Source organism: Harpia harpyja, chromosome 5, assembly GCF_026419915.1.
Source record: "Harpia harpyja isolate bHarHar1 chromosome 5, bHarHar1 primary haplotype, whole genome shotgun sequence".
In the NCBI taxonomy this organism is placed as follows: Eukaryota; Metazoa; Chordata; class Aves; order Accipitriformes; family Accipitridae; genus Harpia; species Harpia harpyja.
The window spans coordinates 66,630,106-66,656,941 of NC_068944.1; the positions used below are offsets into that span (position 1 = coordinate 66,630,106).

Below are 26,836 nucleotides of genomic sequence, written 5' to 3' on the forward strand. Positions count from 1 at the left end.
AAGTAGTGTTTATACTAAGTCAAGGATTTTTCAGCTTCTCATGCCCAGCCAGCAAGGAGGCTGGAGGGACACAAGAAGTTGGGAGGGGACACAGCCAGGGCAGCTGACCCAAACTGGCCAAAAGGATATTCATACCATGTGACATTATGCCCAGTATATAAACTGAGGGGAGTTGGCCTGGGGGGATCACTGCTTAGGAACTAACTTGGCATCGGTCAGCAAGTGGTGAGCAATTGGATTGTGCATCACTTGTTTTGTATATTCCAATCCTTTTATTATTATTGTCATTTTATTATCATTATTAGTTTCTTCCTTTCTGTTCTATTAAACTGTTCTTATCTCAACCCATGAGTTTTACCTTTTTGCTTCCAATTCTCTCCCCCATCCCACTGAGTAAGGGGGAGTGAGTGAGCTGCTGCATGGTGCTGGGGTTAAACCACGACACTACAAAAAGACTTATGAAACCACTCAAGCATACCTTACTTGACAATGCAAATGAGATTAAAAAAAACAAAGCATCTGCATTTTGTGCTTACTTTCATAGCTGGCATAGCTTTCTTGAGGTAAGTAATCCTGTTTTACCATGATAACTTCTCTTGCTCCAACATGAGACATTTAATTTGCTTTTTCAACTGCTTTTCCACAATTTACTGGGAGTCCCTTCAGTGGGCTCCTACTTGCATTCCCTCTGAGCAGGAGCCTAAGTCAGACTGTTGCAGTCCTGACTCTAACCAGATGCAATTGTAACTGAAAAAAGTTTTTTTTTTAAAAATAAATTATCCAAGTCACTTGGATAACAGAAAAACCCAACATTTCTGTAAGCCACAAGTTGGAGTTTAAGCTATCAGACCAGTGTGAGCACTGGTGATCTCTTTCAGGGCAACAATCGCTCCTGTGCTTTGGGAGAGTACAGATTCATAAGCGTGAGCTCCACCTGTTTTTGCTAGAAGCGAGAGCTCCATTCACCTTATTTTCCTTCAAGGTACAATGAAGCAACAAGTCTATCTGGGATGTTCTTCTACTGCCACAACCACCTGAGTTCTGGATGTTCCTGCAGGAGAGCCTTTGCTTTCAGTCACCAGAAGCTCAAGGCTGACAAGGTCACCAATGTGGAAGCAACAAGACAACCAACTCCGTGGTTCACATTGTTTGAACATTTATTGCAATTCAGTGTCAAAAATGTTTTACAAAAATACCTTACTGTCTGCACAGAACAGCTGTAAAAATCAGAGTTGAACATGCAAGGGAAGAAGAAAAAAGTGTGCAAATTTATAACAGAAGTTTAACCACACAATATTAAACAGAAGTCTTATTATATAAGGGATGCCTTTCACTTCATATCATCTCTAGTTACAACTTCAAGGAAAAACAAAACAACACACGCTCTCTTCCATATATAAGTAGGTATTTATAATTACTGTAGATTAGTTCCTAAAGATGAGTGTATTTGCTATTTCAGATTAAAATGTTCTCTTGGTAGCAGACCTGTTAGCATTCTGTGTAGCACATGAGGGCTAAAGAAATGAGTTCCACCCTCAGTTGCCCTCCCAGGAGGAGAAGCAGCAACGCTTGGTCAGTGGAGAGGGAATCTCACTGGTGTTCAAGGTATTAATATACAAGAGACTGCATGTGTCAAGGACAAGGTGGATTTGTTCTCCGTAGGGCCAGATCCTGCAAAGCCGATTTGCTACCAATGAAATCCCTGGAGGAAGATATGGGATAGAAATTGGGCACCGGTAAAGACACTCACACAACCCAGCAGCCACACGCTGACAGCTGTGTGGATGGCTGGCCATGTCTTCAGAGCCTTTAACAAACATCATTATAAGCAATGAGCTGAGAAAAGCAGCACAAGCAGAATACCAGAGTCCCAAACCTTGTAACAGGGAGTCTTTATCAACCTGATCAGCCATCAGCTCCACAGGGTCTATGTTTTTGCAAACGGGCCAGCTAGGAAGAGTGGCATTTTAATTTAAAGCTATGTCTTTTTGGCAAGGTGCTGATCTATGGGGAAGCTGTGCAACGGGTTTGTAAGAACTGCAGAGGTCAATGCTGGTTTGCTGTACCGGGCAGGAGATAAGCATGAAACAGCACATCTGATTTATTAGCTACATAACAGAATTTGAAATGTTCCTGCTCTAAATCAAATTTTAGCTAAGCTAATTCCTTTGGCCAAGGAATTTTCTGGGCAGGAAAAGCTTGTTTAGTACCTCTGTATGTTCTAGAAGGTGATAGCTTTGCAAGAGTAACTGAAGTCGAACAGAAATGGGAACACAAACAGTTCAAAGCCTGGGGGCAAAGAAAAATAATAAAAAAAGATATTCCCATATACAGAAAGTGGCAGGGTGCAATTAAATGTTTACATACAAAGCAATGTCTTCAGAGCAATACAAGTTTTCCTAATCACTTTACATAATAAAAGGACCTAGAAACTCCCACAATAAAAAAAAAAAGAAACCCAAACAATATAAGAGGAGGTACACACTTTTTATGATCAAACTTTACCATACCGTAGTTAGTATAAATGGCTTAAGGTATGTACAGCTGAAACTGTGCCTCTTGAAGTGGCTATCACATTAAAATGAACTCCAAATACCTGCCTCTTCTAGAAAGCTGAAACAGAGATCTCTGGAATCTCTCCCTTCCTAAGTCTCCTCCCCCGCATGGATCTATTTTTCCTCTTCACAGCACTACATTCTACACTGTTGCACTGGTTAACACATCCTCTGAAGATAATGAAATTTCTCTGGATATGCTGGCAGGAGAAAACACTGAAGAGAGAAAAAAACCTCCTTTCCTAGTATAAGAACTGATGCATGTCTAATGGGAACGCATCAACTAACTGGAAGGTGAAATGTCATTTGAAAAGAACGTTCCATTTCCAAAACACAAGTAGAAGTCTGTTTTCCCTTCACAACAGCTTTGTGACAATTGTCTTAAAATAAAGAGGTCCTTTTTGCACAAGAGCAGCCTTAAACCATCCTGCCTGGAAGCCTGTTATCACTGTCAGTTTTGTTACTCTGCAATCCTCAGCCAAGCAGCTGTCTTTGCACTGCTAAAATACTACCACTTTGTAAGTGGTTAGACTAAGGTATTTGGATGCAACAGCATTTAATTTTAAATACAAGACTATTGAATTCACCACAATATCTCCCTGTACCAGCCACTCAAGAAACAATGAGTCTCCCAAAGAGATCAAAGTCTTATTTGACAGTTGCTGCAGCAGGACCGTAATGACTGAGGCAGTAACTGAATGAGGCTTATTCTGTTTCTTTTTGTTTAGTCCATTTTTTTCTCCAATACAGTAGTTGCTTGGTTTTCTGCTGCTTTGGACACTGACAGCAATATCCCAGGACTGCACATAGGCAACACACAAGTGTGTGAATGTATTAACAAATCACCTTCAGCACTTGACCCTTTAAGATTACACAGTGCTAAGAAATAAAAACCACTAATTGAAGTAAGTTTTATAAACACGAGCCTCAGTTGCACATTAAGTATGTTGTCAGCATGACCCGTGCACTCTGGGCAGAGGACACAGAATAAACTCTTAGTTCAAGATCAGTGAAAGGCTGAGAGAAGCAATGGCTAGAGCTGAGACATTCCCAAGTTGCAGCCAAACGCTGAGATTTTCTGTCTTGCTGTGCAGAGAATGCACTAGGCCAGACTCAAACCTGAGCTTAAAATTCACCCAGTGTCACAATCTCACAGTGCGTAAGTGTCATCTGCTAAGCGCAGACTCAGACTAGGCAGAAGCCCCTAGCATTTCATACCGAAATACTGTTGCCTCCCCATCACAACAGGTTGGCTCACTATGGGTGGCAGAGGCAAGACTATAAAACAAACCAACCCCAAGTCAGAGCTGGAAACAGAAGATGCCAAGGGGCACGGGTCCTCTCACTGCTGGAAGAAGGAGCTACAACAATCTCCAAATACAGTGGCAATGCTTCACTCACTCCACTTGCAGGTTTCTGTCCTTTACATCCTCATTCACCAAGCCAGATTTCGGCCACACCTACCTGCTGCCACCAATGTGGGAATGAAAACAGAAACTGGCCACCTTCACTCACAAACATCCCCCCCAAACAAGCAGAAGTTCATTTTTCCAAGGTAACAGCTTTTAAATCACTTTCAGTTGACATGAATACAATCAGCAGGCTTATGCTTTCCATTGGCAAAGTGATGGATACACCAAGATAAAGCTCCCTGTCCCACACATTTTCTCCTCATCTCTGGGGAGTGCCAAGCTCTGGGCCATGGCTAAGGGTGTCACAGGCTCACAGAGCTCTCTGGAATAACAAAAGCTTGGGTTTGCTGTTGGAAGGCAGGAGAAGGGCAGTTCTTGTCAGCATTTTCCTGGCTTTCCTCCCGCCCCTTCCCCACCGCTCCATCTAGAGGCAGCTTTTTTCCCTTTTTGCGTCTCTTCCAAGACTATGCAAAGTGATTGAGTTTGCAAAAATGCAAATACTGTCAATTTTTTTTAAATATAAACAGCTGCAGAAAAGTGTTGAAAGTGAGTTATAAAAATGTAAAAAAAGGAACATCATATTTAACAATAATTAACTCAAGTAGTTCTTCCTGAATTGTCCTGAGTACTCCTCTTCCTCACAATTCTTTGTACATAGTCACACACAACCCACTAAATATTTACCCTTCCGAGGTATCCTGCTTACATCATGCACAGAGAAAGTGCTATACAGGAAATCTACTGGTAAACAGCAAAACCTTTCCACTGCAGGTTTTCAAATTGTTATATATGAGCTGGATTCTTCTAGCTCCACTGTAGGGAAAAGTGAAGCATTGTATGCAACAGAGGAGACAGTGAGCCAGATCATGGCCACAGTGAAGTCAGTTTGGCCACTTACTCCATAGGACCGAAAATTTAGCTCTAGGCTAGTGTTAGAAGATCCCATAAAGAAGCTCAGCACTGGAAGCGCAAGGGACTAGGCTGGGTCTTTGCCACCAACACAGAGAAATAACCAAAGATGTCAAGTGCCATGTTGGAAATCCCTTGCTTACTCCAGTCCTGACTGCTGTTTTTAGGAAAATGCTGACCTATTTCTTCATGCTGTCTGGCTCATCACCCTAAACTCCAGTAGTCTGAAATTAAACATAATGCTGCCAGTGTTCCAGTGAATAAAAACCGCATCATTTCGCTAGATTCAATGGCCCAGTTCTCCCTATATTTTACCAGCTCCAAGATGACTGAATTCACTTGACAGCAGTGGGAATACAGAGCGGTGTACTGGAAAAACATGGGCTTGAAGAACCAGATTCTAACATGACTTGGTATTTCAACCAATGCAATTAACCTAGTGGAGTTGATATGAATTTATATTGTGAGATTAAATCCAGTCCTTTTTTTCTCTATAATAGAACTTCCTCCCTTTTAGATAATCTTCATCCTTGTGGCTTCTCTTTTCCCTTTTGCTTAGTCTTCCATAAAACCAACAAATTAAAAGAGGATGTAGTGAAGTCTTAGGTATTTATATGGTGCCTATCATCTAGGCATTCAAGCACTGAGTAGAGCAAGAAAACTAATGTAAAGAGGTAAGCATTAATACAAGAAAAGATGCTTGCTATCACAAACATTTCCCTTTAAATCATTGTACAAAATACAAAAGTTCACATTGTACACTGGATTTTTGTTTGAAAGGTACTCAATCTATTGGAGGTAGAAAGTGGTATGTTGCGATTTTCTCTCGCAAGTAGGCTAGCGTTATAAAGTATTTCAGAATGTGTCTTTTTTAAAAACATAAAAGTATTATTAAACGTGTCACAGGGATATTTTTCATAAATATTTTTAAAATGTCGTATTTATAAATATGTATGCTAAATAAAACCAGATGGAGGAACAGTTCAACAGTCCTAGCCTCATATTGCTTTCTCTATTAGAAACAAACCAAAGAGTTCTCAAATGGTTGTGGGGCAAATTCATTTTTAACTTCTAAAAACAAAAAATGAAGTTTTTTGCCCTGTATCTTGTACTCTGATCATAAAAAAGGGACTCTGTACAACATGCTGCATTTATACACCAGTCCTATGGAAGTCTGTATTCCTTAAGCGCTGCACATCAGTGAGCGATTTCACCTTTCATCTCTGAGATCCTCTTGTTCCTTGACTCAGGAGCTTCAAACAAACGTGAATATTTACACTATTTACAAATGAAGTGTCCAAGCTCAGTGGCATAAAGTGTCCTGTAAGAATCGCGTAAGCTGCGGTGACCCAAGTTCAGAACCTGAATAAGTTGATAAAGTCTTGTGGTGAAAGAGAGGTGGAGCAAGTCTCCGGGTTGTTGGCTGTGCAAGGGTGATCAGTACCCTGGGAAAGGAGAAAACAACTCCATTTAGAGAGACTGCAGAAAGGGCGCCAGAGCATCAGCCAGCTTAGCGCTGCCCCTCTGCCAGACATCCCGCTTGCAAATAGAGCGGAGCCCAGAATAGTATCTCTACTCTCGCCAAAGCAGACAGCTCAGAACTGGGCTTCATGTTTTAGGGGCTACTGGCAAGCCATGGGAAATACAACCAGCAAAGATCCAATTCATTCTTCTCTGCTCTTTTGAGGAAAGAGAGGCTGGAGCCTACCATCAGCTACAGGAGTTTAACTCGAGAGACGTGCCTTGGATATCACCACAGTGGCCAGCAGATTTTTGTCCTGGGCTGTTTTGTAGCCATCAGCTCTCATTTCAGCTAATCCTGTTGCCAAGACCTCCACCTCCATGTAATGGGTAGAAGGAGTTGCTGGCAGTGCTAAGATGATTTACTGCAGGCAGCCCTACAGTATGCCCATCTCCCTCCCCTCTGGCCTTGATAGCCACTACTCTTGTTCAATGTAAAGACTGGATCTCTGAAGCACAGAGGAGAAAGGGACTTAATAGTTGAGGGAGGATTAAGATGTAGGAAAACACTAGGTTATAAAGGCAAAGGAACTGCAGCACCCTAAACCAGCTGCAATCAGAGGAAGCACTGGGTGCCCCGTGGCTCCTGCCCCAATCAAGTTTGTCTCACCAGCACCTCATTCATACCTTCCAGGAGAGGATGTGGCAGTGCCTGCACAGCTGCAGTGTGTCACCATACTGCTCCTTCCGTGGGTAACACCTTATGAGCTTGAAGTACATCTTTTTCCAATCCAGCTGTCCCTTGTCAGATAAGATTAGCCGTTTGCGAATCTTAAAGAAAAAATAATCATAACTGTAGCAGGTCAAAAAAAATGATGATTTGCTCTTTCCAACTCATGTTCTTCTCCTCTCCCTCGCGTGTCATCCTTGCCAGGCCCATAACAGTTCCCTTGTAACACCAAGAAAGCTCCTGCTCTGAATATCCAGCTATAACCAACTTCCTCATGGCAACAGCCTCACCCGATACCATTATCAGGGTCTATCCCCATTTCATGAACATTACTGTATGAAAGCCTGAAACCCTGGGAGCTAATTTGTACTACTTTAGCCAGTGTTGCTGGCTGGCAGGACAGCGAGTATAGTTGCATTTAACATTTTCAGCAGTTAAAGTATTTTGCTTCTTCATTGACTCAGAGTCAGTGATTTGTCACATTAGCTTGGGAGACACCCATCTTTCTTTTAGGGTTCATTAGTTGCAGAGACTGGATTTGAATTTTCTTGTTAATAGAAATAACTTCCCAGAATCACTTCCAAAGTCAGATCCAGAGCAAGCAAATAAAGCCAAGTTAGCAGAGAAATCTGGCACGTGGCCCCCGAAATGTAGAGGTCTGATATAAACACCCCAGACATTCACCCATAAACAGAAAGAGGGATTTTTGTTTGTTTGTTTTTAAGTTTAGAAGACCCCAGATGATTACCAGCCCGCAAAGAGCCAAAGATGTTTACACAGGTACAACATGGGTAGCGGCAGGGCTGTTTTCCACATACTATCCCTGTCACTCACAAAACAGCTCAGAGGGGATTTCTTGCTCTAAAGGGCAAGAGAGTACGACTCATCGCTCATGGACCACATCCACAGAGATTCTCTGCAAGGGTGTCAGTCCCTGGGACATTGGAGTGATGGCTGGAGTTTGCCTGCATGTTTTCCCCCCACACGTGGGGCAAGGAGCAACTGCATGACTTGCAGTTGTTACCACCTGGATTAGGGTTGAAGTTCACCATATGACTAACTCCTCAGGCTCCTATTTCAGGAATCATTGCTGTGGCATGAAAAACCCTCTACATAAATCATCTTCACAGCCATTCTCATGCCAGCCTGCATTATCAGCTCGCGGCACAGCCCTTAGATCCAAGAGATAGTCAAGTAAGAGTGTCCTACCCACGTGTTCACTTGCTAGTGGGGTACAAGAAGCAATCGATGGCAGTTTGCATCCCTCCTTGTACCTGTCTGTCTGTGAAGTGGTACTGGCAGAGTTTCTTCCACAGCAGCCGGTCTTCACTGAGCGCTTGCAGGTCAGGAGCCACCTGACCAAGGCTAACCAGATCTCTCCCATCACTCAGTCGCTGCATGATGTTCAATTGTAAACACAATGGCAGGTCTGTTAAAGTGGTTCCTTTAAAGGCAGGCTGGAAGAGACAGACAAAATTGAGCTCACAGAAGCTGAAAACCCAAGCAATCCTAGCTTGCAGTAGAGTTACTGCTTTTTAAGCATTGCTCTTCACATAGAGAATAAGCAGCAATTCACTCTTCAGAATAAAGAGACATTTTACATAGAGACATTTGACCTTCTGTCCCAGAACAGTTTGAGATATCCTCAAGGAAGGGGACATGTATTTGTATAACAGCATTTAGAAGGAGAGTTACAGTCCAAGCCTCCTTCTCCCCTTTTTGTCCATCCCATATCCACACTCATGAGACTCTGCTCCCAGAAGCACCACCACCAGCTTTCACTACAGCAAGACATCAGCTACATCATGGATATCAGTTATTAACCATCCAGGCCTCTCCACCACAAGGGACATCGGCATTGCTTCTGAAGTTCAGCCTTCTGTTACACACACTGCTGGGAATCTCATGCTCTTCTGACATGTGTTTTAGCTTATGTCGTCACAGGATCCTGCTGTAACCACGGCAGTGGCTGATGAGTACCCACAGCAGGGTTTTTCCCTGTATGGTTTCCCAGGTCACTGCTGGCAAGGCTAACTTTTCCTCTGTGAACACTGGAAGGACCTGCCCCTTTCCCATCAGCTGCAGCCATGGTTTTCCAGGCTGTTCAGCCACACCAAAGCACATCCTAGCCTAGAGAGCCAAAAGTCACCTTCACCCCCCATACACCTTCACCTGGTCTACATGGGGTCCAGGACTGTTTTGCAAATCTGCATGGTGGCACAGCTCCAGGACAAATTAACCACGATGGATCTGCAGGTCCTGCACATGGGGAAAATGCAAGGCACATGTGGAAGCAAGGCATCAGCAAGGACCACAAGCCGGGCTCCAGCTGGTCCAAAACCAGCCCCAGCCTTATTAAGGCAAACAGCAGCTTTTAGTATTGGGCCCCAAAGAAACAATGTTAGACAGATGTGCCAAGTTTATCATTTACCCTGCACAGACACGCTGCTATTTTAAGTCACAGAGTCACAGCACCCATCTTGCAATTGGCAGAGCTATTAACTGTTTCAAATAAGAAGCACGTGCACAACCATCAGCAGGGGAACACTGCATGAGGCTGCTTTTAATCACACGGTCCCATCTCCAGCCAGCCCCGTTGCACATGAAACTCCACAGCCACAAGAAGTATGTCTGTGCACAAACAGCTCCCACCTTCCCTTCAGAGCTCCAGTGCCCAGCTTGCCCAGACCATGCAGCACTGCCCGGTACCAGCGAGGACCACAGCTTTTCAACCAAGGCATCATTTTTGGCCATCTCCACCAGCAAGACAGGCCTGAAACAACCCCTCCAGGAGTGAACTGTCTCTGCCATCTCCAGAAGACATTTCTTCCCATGACAGCTTTAATGCTGCATGCTGAGAGTTAAGCTGTAAGTAGCACACTGCCTGGTTACATGTAGATGCTTCCTTGGTACAATCCACAAGTCCAGACTTGGCATCCCTGCCTGTCAGTGCAAACTAAGGTCTTATTTTTGGGCAGGAAGAATGCACTGGAGCATTGGATCACCTCCTGTTGATTTCTCTTGCCAGCCTGTCTTTTGCATTCTCCAGCATACTCTCTACATAAAACCTTTGCTAGGGCACAACAGGCAAGACTAAGCTCTGAGGCTCTTGGGTCAAAAAAACCCCCAAAGCTCACACTTATGTCTTATTTCTGAAGAAACCAGTGTAACTCAAGCAAATCCTTACAGGTTTTCTGAGTCAGGGCCAAAGACTTATCTGCTACTTCTTTCCCCCCAGTACTCCTTTCCAGGACCTTTCAAACATTACTTTTTTTGGAGAAAGAGCACAGATTAGATCAGAGCAGATCAGTATGCTGTCACTTTCTGGACAGAGTTCTTTTAAAGCAACTCTAGCACACACAATATTTTGCAAGTTTTTTTAAAAAAAGGTTTCAGTCTTGCCTTGTTGCAAGACATCTCCCCCTCCAGAAACAGCAGAAGTGCTGCATGCACTGTAAGCAACTGGCTGCACAGAGCTGAGCTTGTTCTTCCTTCCTCTAAACTCAGCTGGTTTTGTTCTAGCTTGACCTGAAGTCATCCTCAGTGGTGTGAAATTTTTTTTCTGCAAGCTCAACATCTATTTTATTTATTTTAGAAAAGTGTCTGTAAACCTACATGGAAGTAAGTATGCATAAAAGGCTGTTCCATTCACAAGCAATATTTTGATGCACTTTTCTCTGGATAGGCAGAGTTCTTTGAAATGCTTGTCTCTGTTCTGTGAGTCCCTAAAGCAGAGGGGAAAAACCTACATTGTACTACTGAGTTAAGCAGCAGGAGGTAAGTCCTGACCTGTGGCGCACTCAGGGCAGCAGATGCCCAGACAGAGCTGACCCTGGCAATGCCCAGGCACAGGGCAGCTCCCCAGCTCACAGACCTGCTGTGCCCCAGGAGCCACCCCATAGCTGGGCCAGTGCTTCCCCTGCAGCCCATCCCAAGAGCTCGACACCAGGAGGGACAGCAGAGGTGGGGCAGAGACCACCATAAGATACGGCACTGCTGCTTTTGCAGCTCTTAAACTCCCCGAGACCTCCCAGAGTTCATCATCTCCTGTGTCCTGTTGTCTGTGTTACTCTGAAGGACTGGAAACTGTTTCCTGGTGTCCCCAGAGAACACAGCCATGTAAAATGATGAAAGCAGGCCCTTTGCTTAATCCTTTGCAAATGCGTCTCTGGTTGACCCACCAGGGAAAAGGTGCTTTTTGTATTCCCTTGGGCCATGCCTTGGTCTGCCCAAGTAGGAATTTCACAGTCCAGTTCACTGCAGAAGGGTCCTACAAGGGGCACACCAACACAGAGATCAGCACTGGGGGAAAGCTTTAGCATTTCTGTGGAGTAAGTATCCATCTGAGGTGGAAAAAAAAAAGTCTAGACATGGTCCTGGGCAACTGGTTGTAGGTGTCCCTGCCTGAGTAGGGGGGTTGGTCCAGATGACCTCCAGTGGTCCCTTCCAACCTCAACCCTTCTGTGATTCTGTGAAGTGGACCAAGTTCAGGTTTGATTCCCATGCAAAACCAGGTTAGGAATTTATCAACGAATACATCTCTTTCCTGTCCCCACAGACACTGTTGAAAAAACAGATGTTGTGAAAGCAGGACTCGTCCGGCTGGAATGGGCAGCTCCAGACTACTGGAAGAATCATTGATATTTTCAGCCAGGAAGCATGAAGTTATGCAGCTATTTGGAAATTTGCATTTAATTTACAGATTAAACAAATCTAAAAACCTCAGCTATCTGATAAACAAGTTTTGAAGGCAATTTCTCAGTTTGAAAAAGACTGAGTTGACTTTTTGTGCTGAGGCCTAGTCTCTGAAGACTCTCAAGAAGGGGAGATGGTTTCCTGCCCAGCTCTGTTCACACAGCACTTCATGGCCATTAAGGAGTCAAGCCACCATCTGAGACCAGTAACAGTGAGTGTGATCCTGGGTTGTGTACATTGAGTTTGAATTAAGGGACACAAGTAACACTAGGAACGCATCCAGTTATTCTGGCAACTCCAAGTCCTTCCCCAGTACTCTGCTTGCACTGGAAGGACAGTGGGATGCAGTCTCCCAAATGAGAGCTGCTACATGAGGTTTAACAAAGGAGCCACATTATTTTTAGCTTTCAGGATTTGTGCTTACCCTGGTGATCTGAATGTTGTTCAGTTGCTGCTGCCAGTGGAGAATACTCTCCATCCTGTGCACCCACATGTTGATGTTTCCAACCAGGACAGACTTGCCAACCCGTTGAACTAACGTGCAGAGGGATGTGTAGAGGGTCTGCAGCAATTCTCGTATTAGCCTGATGTTCTGCTGATCTTCAAGGACTTTGGAAGAACAGGAAAGATTAAAAAAATGGGAACTGCCCAAATCCTTTTCTGAATCTACATGTTTCTCAGGCAAGTCAAGTTACCCACTATAACCTCAAATTCCAAGAGAACCAGCCTGCACTTTTCTTTTTAGAGGAAAGCACTTAAACATTAGCAAGGCACAGCAGGTTAGACAGCAGATGGAAAGAGATCCTCCCAGGATAAGCAGATGAGATATCTGCCCTTTCTGCAGCACGTCCCATTTCCAGCCGCTGGCAAGCAGCCAGTTTTCCCCTCTGATACGTGCGAGAGGTTATCTATGTACACCTTTTCCCCATCTCCCCCAGCTGATGTGCAGGGATGAGGATCTCCTTTCTTATTATGTATACACACACTAACAGGGTGCTCTCAACTCCCAGGCTTCAGCCAGAGCTAAAGCATCAGGGAAGGAAGTGCCACATCTCAACCACAATTCAGCCCCCCCAGCAAGTGAAGACAGCCCTTGAGCTTTCCTCTCCTCTGGAGCAGTGGGAGCACTTGATAATACAGCAAGCTGGCGACAAGGAGGCAGCAGAGACTGCAGATGTGCCAAGCTGGGGGCAGGAGCAGCCATCTCTTCTGCAGTCAGAAATAGAACTCAGTAGGATGCAGAAGGGGTGGTAGCAAGGAAAGTTGGAGAAGGAGGAATCGCCTCTCACATGCCTACCAGAATACAGACATTTCTTCCCACTCCCCCCCAACATAGTCCTTCACCTAGGGAAAGGAAAGTAGAACCGCACTACAGAAATAAGCAGTGGTGCCCCTCTTCACCCATCTTGCATTGCCTCACTATTCTCAAGGATGTGGTTCACACAAAGTACATCAGATTAAATCAGACTCCTCCTCCTCCCCCTCGCTGTTTCCGTTTCTTACCTTTCTGCACCACTTTTTCCAAAATGTTCATGTAGTTTTTCTGGGCAATGCCACTCAGTGACGTCAGCTGAGACTTTGCTATCAGCTCCAACAGCTGTGGATAAAAATAGAAGTTGCAAGCCTTAGAGCACAGAGATACCTTTCTAATCTTGACTCCTGGTCACATGACACAGCAAAACAGTCCAGAGACTTGTTTGCTGCTTGAAAATAAAAGGGAGACAGAACAACAGAGCAAACTAATGCAAAGGGGGAGGAAAGCAGAGGCCAAATAATTAATCCCACATTGAAAGGGGTGAAAAAAAAAAAAAAGGCATTCTAATGATCTTAAGGGGGGGGAAAAAAAACCCTCCCTTGATTTCATGATTCAGAGATGCAGAGAAACCACAGAGTAGTGCTCAGACTGACAGGCTCTATTCACACCAAGGGAACAACGAACAGCTGACGTCACTGTCCTTCACTGGGGCATAAACAAGCAGTGTCATAAAGGAACACAAGCAAATGCCTGTTTGGATGGGGATATTATTGATGGAGCATTAATGAGAATCAGACCCCACAATTTACGTCAAACTCCTGGGTTGCATTGGTTTTGTCAGAGTGCTGTCGCCATGACAGAAAGGTTAATCACTCTATTAAAAACAAACCATCTCCCCCCACAAACCCCTATTCCTCCAAGGCTTCCTCCCCTGTTCAGCTCTTACAGCTGCAACACCAAACCACCTTTCCCTGTTTGTCCTGTTTACTTGTTAACCTCCCTAATGGAAATCTCACTTTTACTTTCAATTAGGATTTGCTTCCCATCACCGATCTCCTGACTCATGTACAAGCTGGATGCTGAATTTGGGCTGCAGTTGCTAAAGGAAGCATTTCCCATGGGGAAGATGCCCTCTCCTCCCCAGCTCTCTACCACCACAAGAACAGCTGTGGAAGTTTCCTATAGATCATGCTCTGCAGAACATGTGGCCCATGATCTTCCAAGCCTTCCTCCCTTCCCCCAGCATTATATAAATACACAGAGCGTCCACGTGTCAGTCCATTTGTTTTGGATGTACATAGCCTTCTGTTTTAATTTAGAAAGGAAAGGAAAACCTTTTATGCTACAAATCAATCAACACATTACCACATGACTAGCTTATTAATCCTTTATCTTCTGCAGCTACAGTATCCCGTTGCTGGCACCGCAGAGAGTCCAGAGAAGGTGCAACTACTTGTGTCAAGTAACTAAGAAAGCTTTTGACAAGACTTGATAAGTCATGAGCTGAACCATTTGCCCCACTATAAGAATGACAGGAATGTATCCAAAAAGTCACCGGCACCTTGCCATGAAGCAGGGAGCTCAGGGAGAGTTATTACTGCAGTCATTCGCCTGCTCTGCTGTCACGCGACTGCCAGTTAGGAGCGGTGAAGTTGCCTAGAGTGACCGATCTCTTCTTCCGTTTAATTTCCAGGCCAACACCATCATCAGATGGCTTTGAGTTTACATTCTATTAATAACTTGCACCTTGCATGACCGAAGGAAAACAAGATGAAAAAAAGACCTGCACTAACTCCTGTGAAGGGCAGGCTGCCTGTTTTCTTGGCTCATTTGGGGGAAACAAGAGATGCTTGAGAGTTGGGTAATATTTGGTGCACAGGCATCAGTGGATCTTCTTGCTATATCAGCTAAACTGAGACCACAATAACTAGATACTCTTAAAAACATAGCAGTTTGCAAGATGTTTGAGTTTTATAAAAGGTCTTTTCATTTTTTGAAATACTGGACGAATAAGTAGGAAAAAAAAAAATCAGTGTCCCAAAGTAGTCTGTAATACTCCCCCCTTACACTAAACTATTTAGCCTTCAGACCTTTGATTACAGTGATCAATTTGCCAGACTCCATCTGTACATTAGCCACACATGCACCCAGATCAGCTCTTCTGTGCGTAACAACTGCTGTCTCCAGATTGCACCATTCTGGAACTGGCACAGACACAGCTTCATCCAGGCTGGGTGTTAGCAATGTTGTGCCCGTTACTGAAAACACCAAAACGCACCCAGTGATAAGCATCACTTAATGCAATACAGTAAAAGCTAGATGCCAGGGCCATTCTTTAAGAGGAACAAGGATAAAAATCTCAGTTCCTTGAAGAACGCTAAATTGGTACAAAAGTAATTTAGCCAAAGGAACAGATTCAAATTTGCCTTGTCTGTGTTTATCAAGGTTCAATTTACGTTCAGTGAACCAGCTCAGATATCATGTGTCACCTCCCTTCCCCTGCAGCAATAAACACAGTTTTCATATGGAATTTCATCCCATGTTGTAAATACTTCCAGGACTACTCCACTCCCCAGGGACTGTTGGCTGAAGCGACTGGCTAGCCCTCCAAATAAAAAGACATTTTTTATTCTTCTATGCTCATATAATACAGAAAAAACAGGTAAGCAATACAGTTCATCCGTGCCCCACATGCTCCAGTGCACTGAGGGTCTTTCAGCGTTGGCACAGACGCAGCAGAGTACGGTCTCAGTTAATGGACTGCCAAACTGGGGTCTACAGCATTATCAAAAATAAATCAATTGTTGCCACTTGCATAATACAGACTAAGAAAAGACTGATGAATTCAGATTAATGCTGAGTAGGTTAAAAAGGCTGGAGAGCTGCAAGCATGTGTTATGATGCGGTTGCATTAAGTCCAGCCCACGCTCAACTGAGAGGGACAGATGGTAGGAGAGAGTGCACAGGGAAAGGTTAAGAGCAATTTTAAAAGGCCTGCTTTTCAAAAACACTAAGTGATTGCATTCCAGCTGATTTTAACTGGAGCTGGAAAGTCTGCAACACCTCTGGAAAGCAGGGCATTAGATCCCAATTCACTCTTTCAACTCCTCAAAAGTTGAAAAAGGTGACCTGGTAGCTTTCCCAGAAAATCCTTCCTACCACCTCACCCCTATGTTGTTTGCTCTCAGAGGTCTGCCAGAGCCACGGAGAAAAGGCAAGAGATCCAGTGGGCTATTCCAGAGCCTCTGCAAGCTGGCAGGAGGCAGCATCTTCCACAGCAGGGCAATAACCTGCTCATTTCCCCACGACTGTGATGGGGCTCCTGTTCAAACCCCACCAGCAGTCGGTGCAATGAGCCACTTAGCTCCAGGAGCAGAGTGGGTCCTCCTCCCATAAGCACAAGGAAAAAACAGCAACAAAACAGTGCCATGTGGCAGGGAACAAGGGCCCCTGTTTCAGGGCCACGAAAACACACTGCTCTGCACGCATGACTACTGTGTGCGCAGCATTGCTTAGACCCGCTACAGCCAGATGGCACTTCTGCCACTGCCTCGGTTCAACACTGGGGTGTGCAGGCAATCCATACCCCAAATAACTCACAGCTAGGGGCTTACAGCACACAGAGCCAAAAAACTTTCAGCAGGCCTGCTGCACCGAGCAGGAGGGTGTAACCTTGCCTCAAAAAGGGACATGCTTTGTAATGATTAAAATCACAAGTCTCAAGTTACTAAAGTGTAAATCCCCCTTTGAATACCCCAAACCAGCTATAGGGAAGCTGGACTGCACCTGTGGGGATCCATAAGCTCCTCCTGGTTGAGGATGTGGCTCCTCACACATGGACTGCTTAGAGCAATATATTGCAATGAAAAATTCCTCCTCCAGCTCCCCTTGCTCTCACAGCCCTTTGCTTTCTGTGGCTGAAATGTCACATTGGCTTTCGGCTGGGAGAGCAAGAGCAAGGCGAGTTATTATGATTTACAGCACAGGTGCTGACAGATCTCCATGAGACAGCATCAAGCTGATACTCTTTCAGCACAGCATAAATCCAGGACTCCCAGAGCTAACTACTATAAAAACGTAAAAGCAAATTTAAGACACTACTTTAGCAGGTTGCACACTAAATCATGTTATTCCAGAAGAGTTATGCCCATGCAGCTTAACCTGACCTAAGCTTTTATGATCAGAAACAGCACCTTCCCTTGAGACATTACCACACAACCATCATATGACAAATCTTTCTGAAAGCAGCAGCCTGCAAAACCTCACTGTCATCTGAACAGAGTGTTCCCGAAGGAGAACCAACAACTTCTGGGCTGCAGGCACTTTTGTCTCTGCTCATACTACTTATGCTTACAGAATGCTTCCAGTCTTTTCATAAAATCTCTAAGACCAGAGAAACCAGGGCTGCTTCAATACCAAGAACAGTTTGGGTCCTCTGGGTCAATCACACACATCTTACTAGCTCTAAAGAGGGAATGTTGTCTGTAACATGTAGTCAGATGCTATAGTTTAAAAGATCAGCAAGGACCAAGTCATGGCACCAATACCTATACTTAGCACTTCTAGCGCTCTATCAGCAGACTATCAAGACAAGATTGATGTTGGAGGAAAATTTCTTCCGCTTCAGTTACATGAACTCACTGGCTACAGCTGATGGTATTTGCCCATCAAAAATACCTGCCAAGCTTCTCACAGCTCACACCTCCACCTCACTTGAAGGAGGTATCCATTTTAATAGCGCACCATTAGGAACTCCAAGAACTTAGTTTGGGTATATCTTAAGGAGCAGACACTTCTGTACAACAACAAAAAATCAGCACTGAAAACACTGTAGCTCTTAGGTTCAGAGAAATTCAGAAAGGAATGCTTTGAGAAAGGCAAGTTGATGTTCAGCCTGAAAGCCCATTTTGCTATCAGCAGTGATGTAGCTTATTTCTCTATAGAGCAAGTTTGGGTGTAGCCAGCAGAATCCCAAACCTGCAGCTGTTTCTCTCCTTTCTTCCCCTACGGACATCCTCATATTCTCCCCCAGCCTCCAACTCTAAACTTCCCTCCTTGGAAAGCATTTGCTTGATGAACTAAGTAGCGTGACATTAATCAGATACCCCGAGCAACGGGTGGAACTAGAGAGAACAAGGAGCAGGAGGGAAGGGAAAAATGTTTTTCCTGCCAATGTTCAAGGCATTTTCCATGTGACACATTGCTCATCTGTATGCTCTAGGAGGCTTGCAATTTGCAAAGAACCATGAACAAGATCCACATCTAGGCAGAGCTTTTCATGAGTAAATCTGGCACATAAGGCATTTTATGAGCTACTATCCACCAGAGACTTGGCCGATACAAGCCTTTCATTTTAAGAAGTCAGTTTTATATTTGATCCGTGGTACCAGGTTTAATATCTTCTTTAATCTGCCAAACCACAAGTCAGCCTCAATTAGAAAGCTTCATACTGCTCAGTAGTGCTGTATCCTTAACACTACTGGGGGGAAAACTACTCTGAAAAGCTCAGAAGGGAGGTAATTTGTAGAAACAAGGACACGTGCTGACTTCCATACAGAACACTGCTATTTTGGATGCACAGTAGATTTGGGATGCTTTTATGAAGTCCTCATGGGGAAAAAGGGGGAAGAAGGTCAGCCTGAGCCTCCCCACCAGGCCACACTGACTTCACTGAAATTTGAGTTTGCTCTTCAAAAAATTTAATGGGACTTCTGCTCAATCATTGCAGTCCCATGCAAGACACCCATTACATTGGGCTGAGCAGAAGCCCATCACATGGCACAGCATGACCTGAGGCCACACTTAGCAGAGGTCTTTGGAGTTCTTTGTTGTCATAAGACAGAAAGTCTGCCAAAGGGATCTCTGGAGCACCAAATGCAAGTTTCATTTTATTTTCCTCCTTTATATTTGACTAAAGGGTTATAGCCTTGGCATGAACTGTTCCTTCCTCAATAATCCCCCTGAAGATGACACAGCCGTGTGTATATATATCCAGTATCAGAAAACACTGAGTACCTCAACACTGGTGATCACCTTCTCTGCACAAGCAGGAAAACAAGTCGTCCCAGGACCAGCAGAGCTAGGACAGCTTGAGTTCCTATGGATTTGTATCCTGCTTTGCCTCCCCCAGCATGCCCACTCCCTGCCACCACCCCCACGGTGGGACATCCAAGTGATTGCCAGTGCCCTTCCTGCACTGCAGGTAGGTAATCACCCCCAGTGCCTGTACCCTTCCTTCCGAGGGTGACAGAGGTTTTCACAGGCTCCTTGCCACCTAGACAACAGGTGAACAAACCAAGGTGAACTTGCTCAGATCATTTCTTCCTTAGACACTTTTGATGACATTTGACTTGGCAAAGGGAAAGCAATACCAATGCTGCTTGCTCTAGAACCTAAAACCTGAACAGCTGGTGCCTCACCAGTGATCAACTGCTGATGAAATGTGAAAAGGAGCTGTTTATAAACAGCCTCAAGTTAATAACAGATTTTTTTTTAAGCTTATTGAATTCCAAACCTTGATAAGCATTCTGAAATTCGAGATCAATTTGCAGATCAGATGCGCATAAACATACACCCTCAGGACAGTAGCTCCCTCAACCACTACCACCCACCTTGGCCCCCAGAGCCACAAGAGAAGCCCTGACCTGTTCTGCAAAGCCAAAGCATGTGGAGCCTGGGGCTGATGACTCCTTCCTACCAACTAATGGTGTCAGGGCTAACCAAATGCTTCACCCGCTGAAACTGCTGCCAGTCACGCAGGATTAAGAACAACCATGATTCTTAACAGAGAAGTGTCTCCAAGAGGTTCAGCCCATCCTCTCAGTCCCATAATGCTCAACTCCCCAGAGTCTCTCCTGTATCACTTCATAGGAGACAAAGCTCCACATCCCTCGTGGAGCTGGAACCTCCTATGCAAAGAGGTCCCCACTGCTCTTTGGCCTCTGCAGAGAGCCCATGCTCCTTTTGAGGCTACAGGAATCACATTTAGAAGCTGAACTGAGAACTCAGGAATTAGAAGCTAAGTTTTCTGAGTTTCAGAAGTGAATTTCACAACTGAAAAGTAGTAGGAATGCTAGGTTAAGGACAGCCCATCTTCTACATTACCACTGCCACCTCCCTCCCTCTCTATTTTAACAGATCAAAGAGGAGGTTTGGGCATCTATCCACACAACTTCCATCAATTACTTCATGCACCAAAGCCCAACACCCCCACTTGCATGCTTGGACCTCTCTTCTTTGCCAGTGCTTGCCATCACCCAACTGGTGCTCAGTTCAGAGCCTCCAGCACCATCACAGCAAAATAAACCCTGGCCTTTCACTCACCCTCACAACATAGTTGAATCGCCTGGAGTCCAGGATAGCACTGGAAAAGTCAAGTCGGTTGAAGGCTTCTCCCAAGGTGCAGTAACCATGGCGCTGAGAAGAAGAAACAGTCTGGGTCATGTTTTGGCAGACATGAGTCCAGACAGCACCAGGAAGACGTGACCCAGAGCAACTCAATTTAGCAAGCTAATGGGTACAAACCATGGGACCAGCTCATGGCTGGAAGAGACAGGGCTGTCTCCTGCAGAGCTGCACTTATTGACGTCAAGAGTGGGCATGGCCCAATGTACATTATGGTAGGTTCCCAGGAGTGACCCGAACTCTGCTCATGACCCATGAATTTAAGGGTGAGAATGAGGCACACATTCCCGGGGTTCAATATATAGCGCGAGTACAGAGCTGTCTGATATAGCTGCTTCTCTCCATAAGTGCAAATGAGCCATTGTGATGAATTCCAATGATTTTCCATGTTAGGATTGTACTGGGTGAAAGCCAAGAACAGTATTATGGCTTGGTCTGCAAATGGCTGGGTTTTTTTAACTGAGGGAAGCAAACAAGTCATATTTTAAACACATGTACAGAGCCTTGTAGAGCAAGCCCTGGCTCCCTGATTGGGGCTTAAAATCATTACTGAAATTCCAACCACAAGCCAGATCTTCCACTTATCTCTTAAGAGCTTCTGCTGATTTATATCAGCACAGGATCTTCCACCGCTTGGAAAAAACAGCAGAAAAGGGAACAAAGAACCTATGGAGGCACTCACCTCTTTTGTGCTCCCCTTGTGAACATAGATCCACTTCTCCTGGTGGAAATCTGTTTGGACAATAACACATTTTGCTCAGTTAGCCTTCCACCACACGGAGGGCTAGATCTCTGTTCTGCTCACAACACTCACTGCCCTTTTAGTGCAAGTGAAGTTATTTTGTGTTTACACCACCGCACTTCAAACCAAAACTAGCAACTGGCTGAGCTGCTTTGTTTCCGTACTGCTTCATTTGAGACTGCGGCCCTGAGCTTTAGAAAGGGCTTCTGTTTCAGTGACACAGCTCAAGACTGTAAATGTTTAATCTCCCAGCCACAGATATACCATAGCACCTCCTCTTCTTTGGTCCCAGACAGTAAGTGTGGCTGACAGCCAGGTTTTGTTGTTATTGATTTTATTAACTATTCATTACCTTGGTTACAGGCTTGGGATTGAATGTCAAATTTGAAGTTGAGCAAAAATGTCATGAGACACCAGGCATGTGGGAGAGAGCTTTTAGCAGTGAGGTCAGGCTCAGAGGAGCATGCTTGTGCTTGCAGCTAACTTGCTAAAAAAGAAAAACCTATTTGGAACCAAAATTTTCCTATTTCTAATTGCCCCTCCCTTCTCTCAGAAATGGGAGTTGTCCCATCCACTCCCCAAAATAGCTTCCCTGTACCCACCACACGCTGCTAACTTGGTTTGTGGAAGAGCCCTTACTGTAAGCAGTTATGCTGCTCAATCCTTCTCCCACGGGCTTTGACCCTACTTCCACCACATGCTGGCAATTCAACAGCTAGGGTTAAGAAAAATTCTTTTCCCCATCCTGCTAGACTCCTTTCCTTAAAGGAAATATTGTGCTCCTGGAATCTTGTTCCACCTAAGGATGCAGCAATGTACTCCTGCCTGGTACTGTGAGCCCAAGGACAAACCCAGTCTTAGTTACAGGCACGCAGACACTGCATCAGGCCCTTTTAAATAGTAGGTCACAGCAGAATCCAGCCAAAAACTGTCATGGTAACATTTGTTTGTTCAGAGAACCGAATGCACTGAGGGGCCAACTTTTGGCATCAGTTTCCAAAATCCTGGGGGATGCACAATGAGCTAATAGTAGTGTGGGAATTGTAACTCATTTCCTCTGTGTATGTTTACATTTGTAGCCTTCACATCTAACTCCAGTACCTATCTTGCAGTCAGAGCAACAGAGACCTTGCTGTCCCTGCAGGCTCCCCCGAGTCCTCCCACAGTGCACCATCCGAGACCCTGGCTGCTCGCTGTGCGTACAGAAAGATTTCAAACCTTCCATTGTTTTGAGCGAGCTGAAATCTTATTTCATTTTTCATGCACTCCGCACACAGAGATAGGATCAAAGCTCACATTGAGGCTTGTAGCCTCCAGTAATGTAGATTAGTGCTCAACATGCATATGGAAGGAAGAATAAATTTAGCCTGCTGTGCACAAGGAAGTCTACAGGGGGAAAAAAACTGGAACTGGTTCATTTGAATGTACCATAGGAAAAAATTACCCTCCTTCTGACAAACACAAATGACAAATTTGAACACAACAAGCACAAATCCTCGGAGCAGGGATTACTAACAGGGGCATAAATCTTCACATTAAACTGTATCCAAGTTCTCTACTTAGGTCAAACATGGGCGCAAAGCCCTTCAAGACACTCTGGAAGACTCTTCATGCACTGTGCAAAAAACATAGATACGAAGCATTTTCCACTCTCCTGCAGCAACTTTTATTTAAAAAAAAAAGCCCAAATAGACATCTTACATTGAATCTTGGCTTTGTTATTCAGCAGGTCTTTTTTCCTCTTCTTGGCAGCAACATCATAGTTCAGGCTGTTGAAGAGATTCTCTTTGTTGTGATCATCCTTTTTACAAAAGCTGTGAACAACACAAAGCAAGGATTCTGTTTATTTCTGCAGTCTGCTGAACACTATGCTTCCTGCAAGGAGAGAAAATACACAGGTTTTCATTGTGAGCTCCAAAGCTGCCTCCTTGCAGGCTGCTCTTGAGAAGTCTGGATGCAGTTTTTTGCATCTAGTAATGGTATTTTTAAATGAGCCTCTGGTGCCTCATTTCTGTGCTAAGATACCCAAACCAGACAGCAGCAGGTAATACAGATTGCACAGTTAGTGCTGGGACACCACCGGGCAGTATTCTTTCCTTCTCTTTAACCTGTTCCTATCTTTAAGTAACACCATATCCTCCTGCTGTAGGTGGTAGATTCCTCTGAGCCAGTCAGACTTCTATGGAAGGATGTATTTAGACATCTCTAAGGACATATATATATACACACTCAAAATATTTATTAACAAAAGAGTCCATGCAAAACATTCTTTCAAGCTTACAGGAAAAGCTCAGCTGAGGTTCAGACTTGGCTGGTCATTTTCCAAAGCCCACATAGTAGTGACTATACAAATTAACAGCTAGGATCTCTTGTCCAATACTGTCCATCTTCTGCTTTTGCTGGAATTCTGCTATAACTATATTATTAGTGAAGGGAGCTATAACCCCTTATTTTCTTTGAGGGCAATGAAAGACTATCTATAAAGAGACTATGCATCAACATCTCCACATTCTGCAGACCTGCAAATCAGCAGATCCAAGCCACAACATGAAACCGAGAAGCCCCATGGCAGCCACAGCACCATGGCGCAGATCCCTGGGGGTGTCAGGGGAAGGCAGCACCCACCAGGAGATCTCTGCAGAGCCCCCCCCGCCCCGCATGCTGCCCAGAGCTGCAGGGATGCCTCCCAGGTTCTGGGGAGAAGACAGGCAATGCATCCAGGAGAACGAAACGGAGAGCCTCCCCCACTGCTCTAGCTGCTGGCAAGGAGATGGGCAGTGGCTGTCTGCAGGTCTAAATTCAAAGAAGGGTCCTAGGCACCTCGCTGCACCTCTCACCTGCTGTGGCTGGGACACCCCTGGAGCTCTGGCAGGCACTGAAACATGCTGCTGCTGGCAGCACTGGGCAAGCTCCCTCTGTGACAGCTGTGAGGACCCTTAGGCAGCCAGGCTGCTTCCTCTACAGACCTCGTGTTTACACTGTTTAGCCTCCAAAAAAATAATACGAGCACCATGCCAACTCACACCTCCGACAGCTATTCAGCACAGGCTCCTGCAAAGGAATGAAACCTGCGGGACAAGGCTCCTTGTTTCCCATTTGCTGTCTGGCAGCACGGCCACACCACCAGCATATGCAGAATTCAAATGACCAAGTCAGAGTTTCAGCCCCACGAGGGACCCAGACCTCCTCCAGCGGTGTCCATATGGGTGTTCTGGTTTGGCACCTGCACATGGCCCCAGAGGTGGAGGAAACCTCCCCCAGCTTCAGAATGCCGAGAGCCTGGGCTCCCCCTTCCTGCTCCGCATCCCCCCTCGCAGGACACCACAGCTGCAGGGAAGGCACCACTCCTGCAGGCTCCACCACAACACTGCAAAAGGGGAACAGCAGCAGCAACACAGGTGGACAAACATTCACAGCAACAGCAGCTCAGGGAACCACGTTTCTACCAGCTGGAGCTGGCTCAGAACCTAAGCCCGAGAGCAGAACATCTCAGCTGCACATTTCCCCCATCCATGCTGCTTTCTGCTGGGGGGACCAAACCCAAGAACAGAGTACAGCAGTAAGGAGGAAGCAGTTTTGCAGTGTTCAAGCTTGTATTTTATCAGTGTTGCACAAAATCAGTAACAGGCCAGGTTAACACGCCCCATGCAGTGGCAGAATCCAAGCCCAAGAGCACAAGACAGATCTGCTTTAAATCTTACATGTCAACAGCACACCCTTGACTGTTGACTTCCTACTGAATGACTCTGTAATCTGAAACCTTCATAACAACAGCAATGGATGAATTCCAGTATGGGAGGCAGATTATTCCCCTGTTTATGTACTGCCAGGTTTCCACACGCTTCTCCAAGGTGTCCTGACAGGTTGAACAGTTGGGCACCAGGACATGGCCCTGCAAGGACCTCAGTCCGGGGCCAGTATGTCACCTCCTTTGCTTTTTTAATGGGAAAAGGGATGTATAAACCCCTGCCAAACTCAGTATTCCCAACACAACCACACTCCCACCAGCCAGACGTTTTTCTACCTATTTGCAAATCAGATGCTTTGGATTCTAAGCTTGATTTTTATTTACAGCTTGCATGAAAGAAGGCAAGAGATAGAGACCTGCTACATAAACCTCCTGGCACAGGAACATCTCAGCAGCAAATCCTTTTTTGCTCCAAGTCCCTTTGTCATGCACATTCCTGACCCATCCCTCAGCCCAGTCGCAGCAAATCCAAACCTGACTGCGCACAGCCGAAAACAAGCAGCAGCTCTGGGAGAAAAGTTTGGTTTTGACAGGAGCGATCTGGCCGGAGACCATTACACCCACGCTGCTGCAAAGGCTTCCTGCCCGCACAACGCAGCTCCGCAGCGCTTCACCATCTTAGGGGTTTTGTTGATGTTTTGCAGGCAGATTAGTCAAGCGGCACGTAAGGTACATTACTCATGGTCTGGGGAAGATTTATGGCTTCGGACACATCATCCTTCTCCAGCCCGAGAGCCGGGAAGCCCGAGGAAGGGCAGTTTGGTGAGGAGGAAGGTGGTGACACACACCTCCAGTGCCCCCCAGGAGGCACTCGGGGGTGCTCCCCGAGGGCACATCGCCCGGGCCGTGGGGCAGGGACTGTTTTCACCTTTTCCTGGCTTTTCCACCCCATCCCACAGCCGTAGGCACGGCCCGGCCGCCTCGGGAGGGAGAGCTGCCTCCGTGCCCAGGCGCCCCGGCACCCCGCCGGGGCTGAGGGGTTTACAGCAGGACTGAGGGAAAGCCGCCGAGCCCCTCCGCCGGCACGCCGGGCCGCCGCACCGACGCCGAGGCCCGGGGTTACCGGCAGGCCCGCAGAAGCCGCCGCCGCCCCCTCACCCCCCGGCCCCCGGAGCTCAGCGGTGCCTCGGCCTGCGGCTCGGGCCGCCCCCGGACGCGGGGGGGGGGCCGAGGCGCCGCCGCCGTCCATCTTACCGCCGCGCACCCCGGCCCGACGCCCCGGCGGCGCGCGACCGCACCGCGGCGCCCCCTGGCGGCGCCGCCGCGGGAGGGGGCCGGGAGCGGGGCCGGAGCCGCCGCCGGTACCTGCTGATGTCGCCGACATAGCCGCCGCTCTTCTCGTCGAGGAAGCGCGTCCAGCCGTCGGCCGTCTTCACCCAGCTCTGCCCGGGGGAGCGCCAGTCCTGCCCCAGGAACGGCATGGCGGCGGGACGGAGCGGGACCAAAACCGGGACGGAGATCAGGAGGAGCGGCGGCGGCGGGGCCGGTGCCTGGAGCGGGGCAGAGCGACGCGATGGGTGCCGTGGCGGCGGGGCTGCGGGCACCGCGCCGCTCCGCGCTATTTATGCGGCGGCGGGGCGGCGTGTTGCCGGAAGCGCGGGGCTGGCCCCGCCCCGCCCCGCCGCACGTGGCGGTGTTTATCGGCGCCGTCCGCGAGCGGCGCGGCGCGGGGCGGGGCGAGGGGCGGGGAGCGGGGCGGGGCCGGGCCGGGGCGTCGGGGGCGGGGCCAGCAGCTGTTTGTGTGGGCAGCGTTAAAACCTGTTCGTGCGCTGTTTGCGTGTGTATGCACATGTAGCGCATTTATATACTACGCACAGAAACGTTTTCATATGTTTGCGTTGTATATACAAAACATTAAATATAGAATACAAACATGCATAAAATTAATGTTTTATGCATAGTTCACCTCCATATGTAACGCCTAT

General features: G+C 46.4%; 1 protein-coding gene across 1 annotated transcript; it reads right to left on the minus strand.

Annotated features, from left to right (window-relative positions):
- Positions 1-1,139: 1,139 nt before the first annotated feature.
- FBXO32 (F-box protein 32) lies at positions 1,140-26,457 on the minus strand. Its single transcript, XM_052787226.1, has 9 exons — positions 26,217-26,457; positions 22,865-22,977; positions 21,104-21,153; positions 20,341-20,433; positions 13,266-13,359; positions 12,187-12,371; positions 8,342-8,524; positions 7,025-7,168; positions 1,140-6,321 (listed from the first exon to the last, which is right to left on the minus strand). The coding sequence occupies exons 1-9, from the start codon at positions 26,330-26,332 to the stop codon at positions 6,232-6,234; spliced, it is 1,068 nt and encodes a 355-aa protein (XP_052643186.1). The 5' UTR covers positions 26,333-26,457; the 3' UTR covers positions 1,140-6,231.
- Between the last annotated feature and the right edge of the window lie 379 nt (positions 26,458-26,836).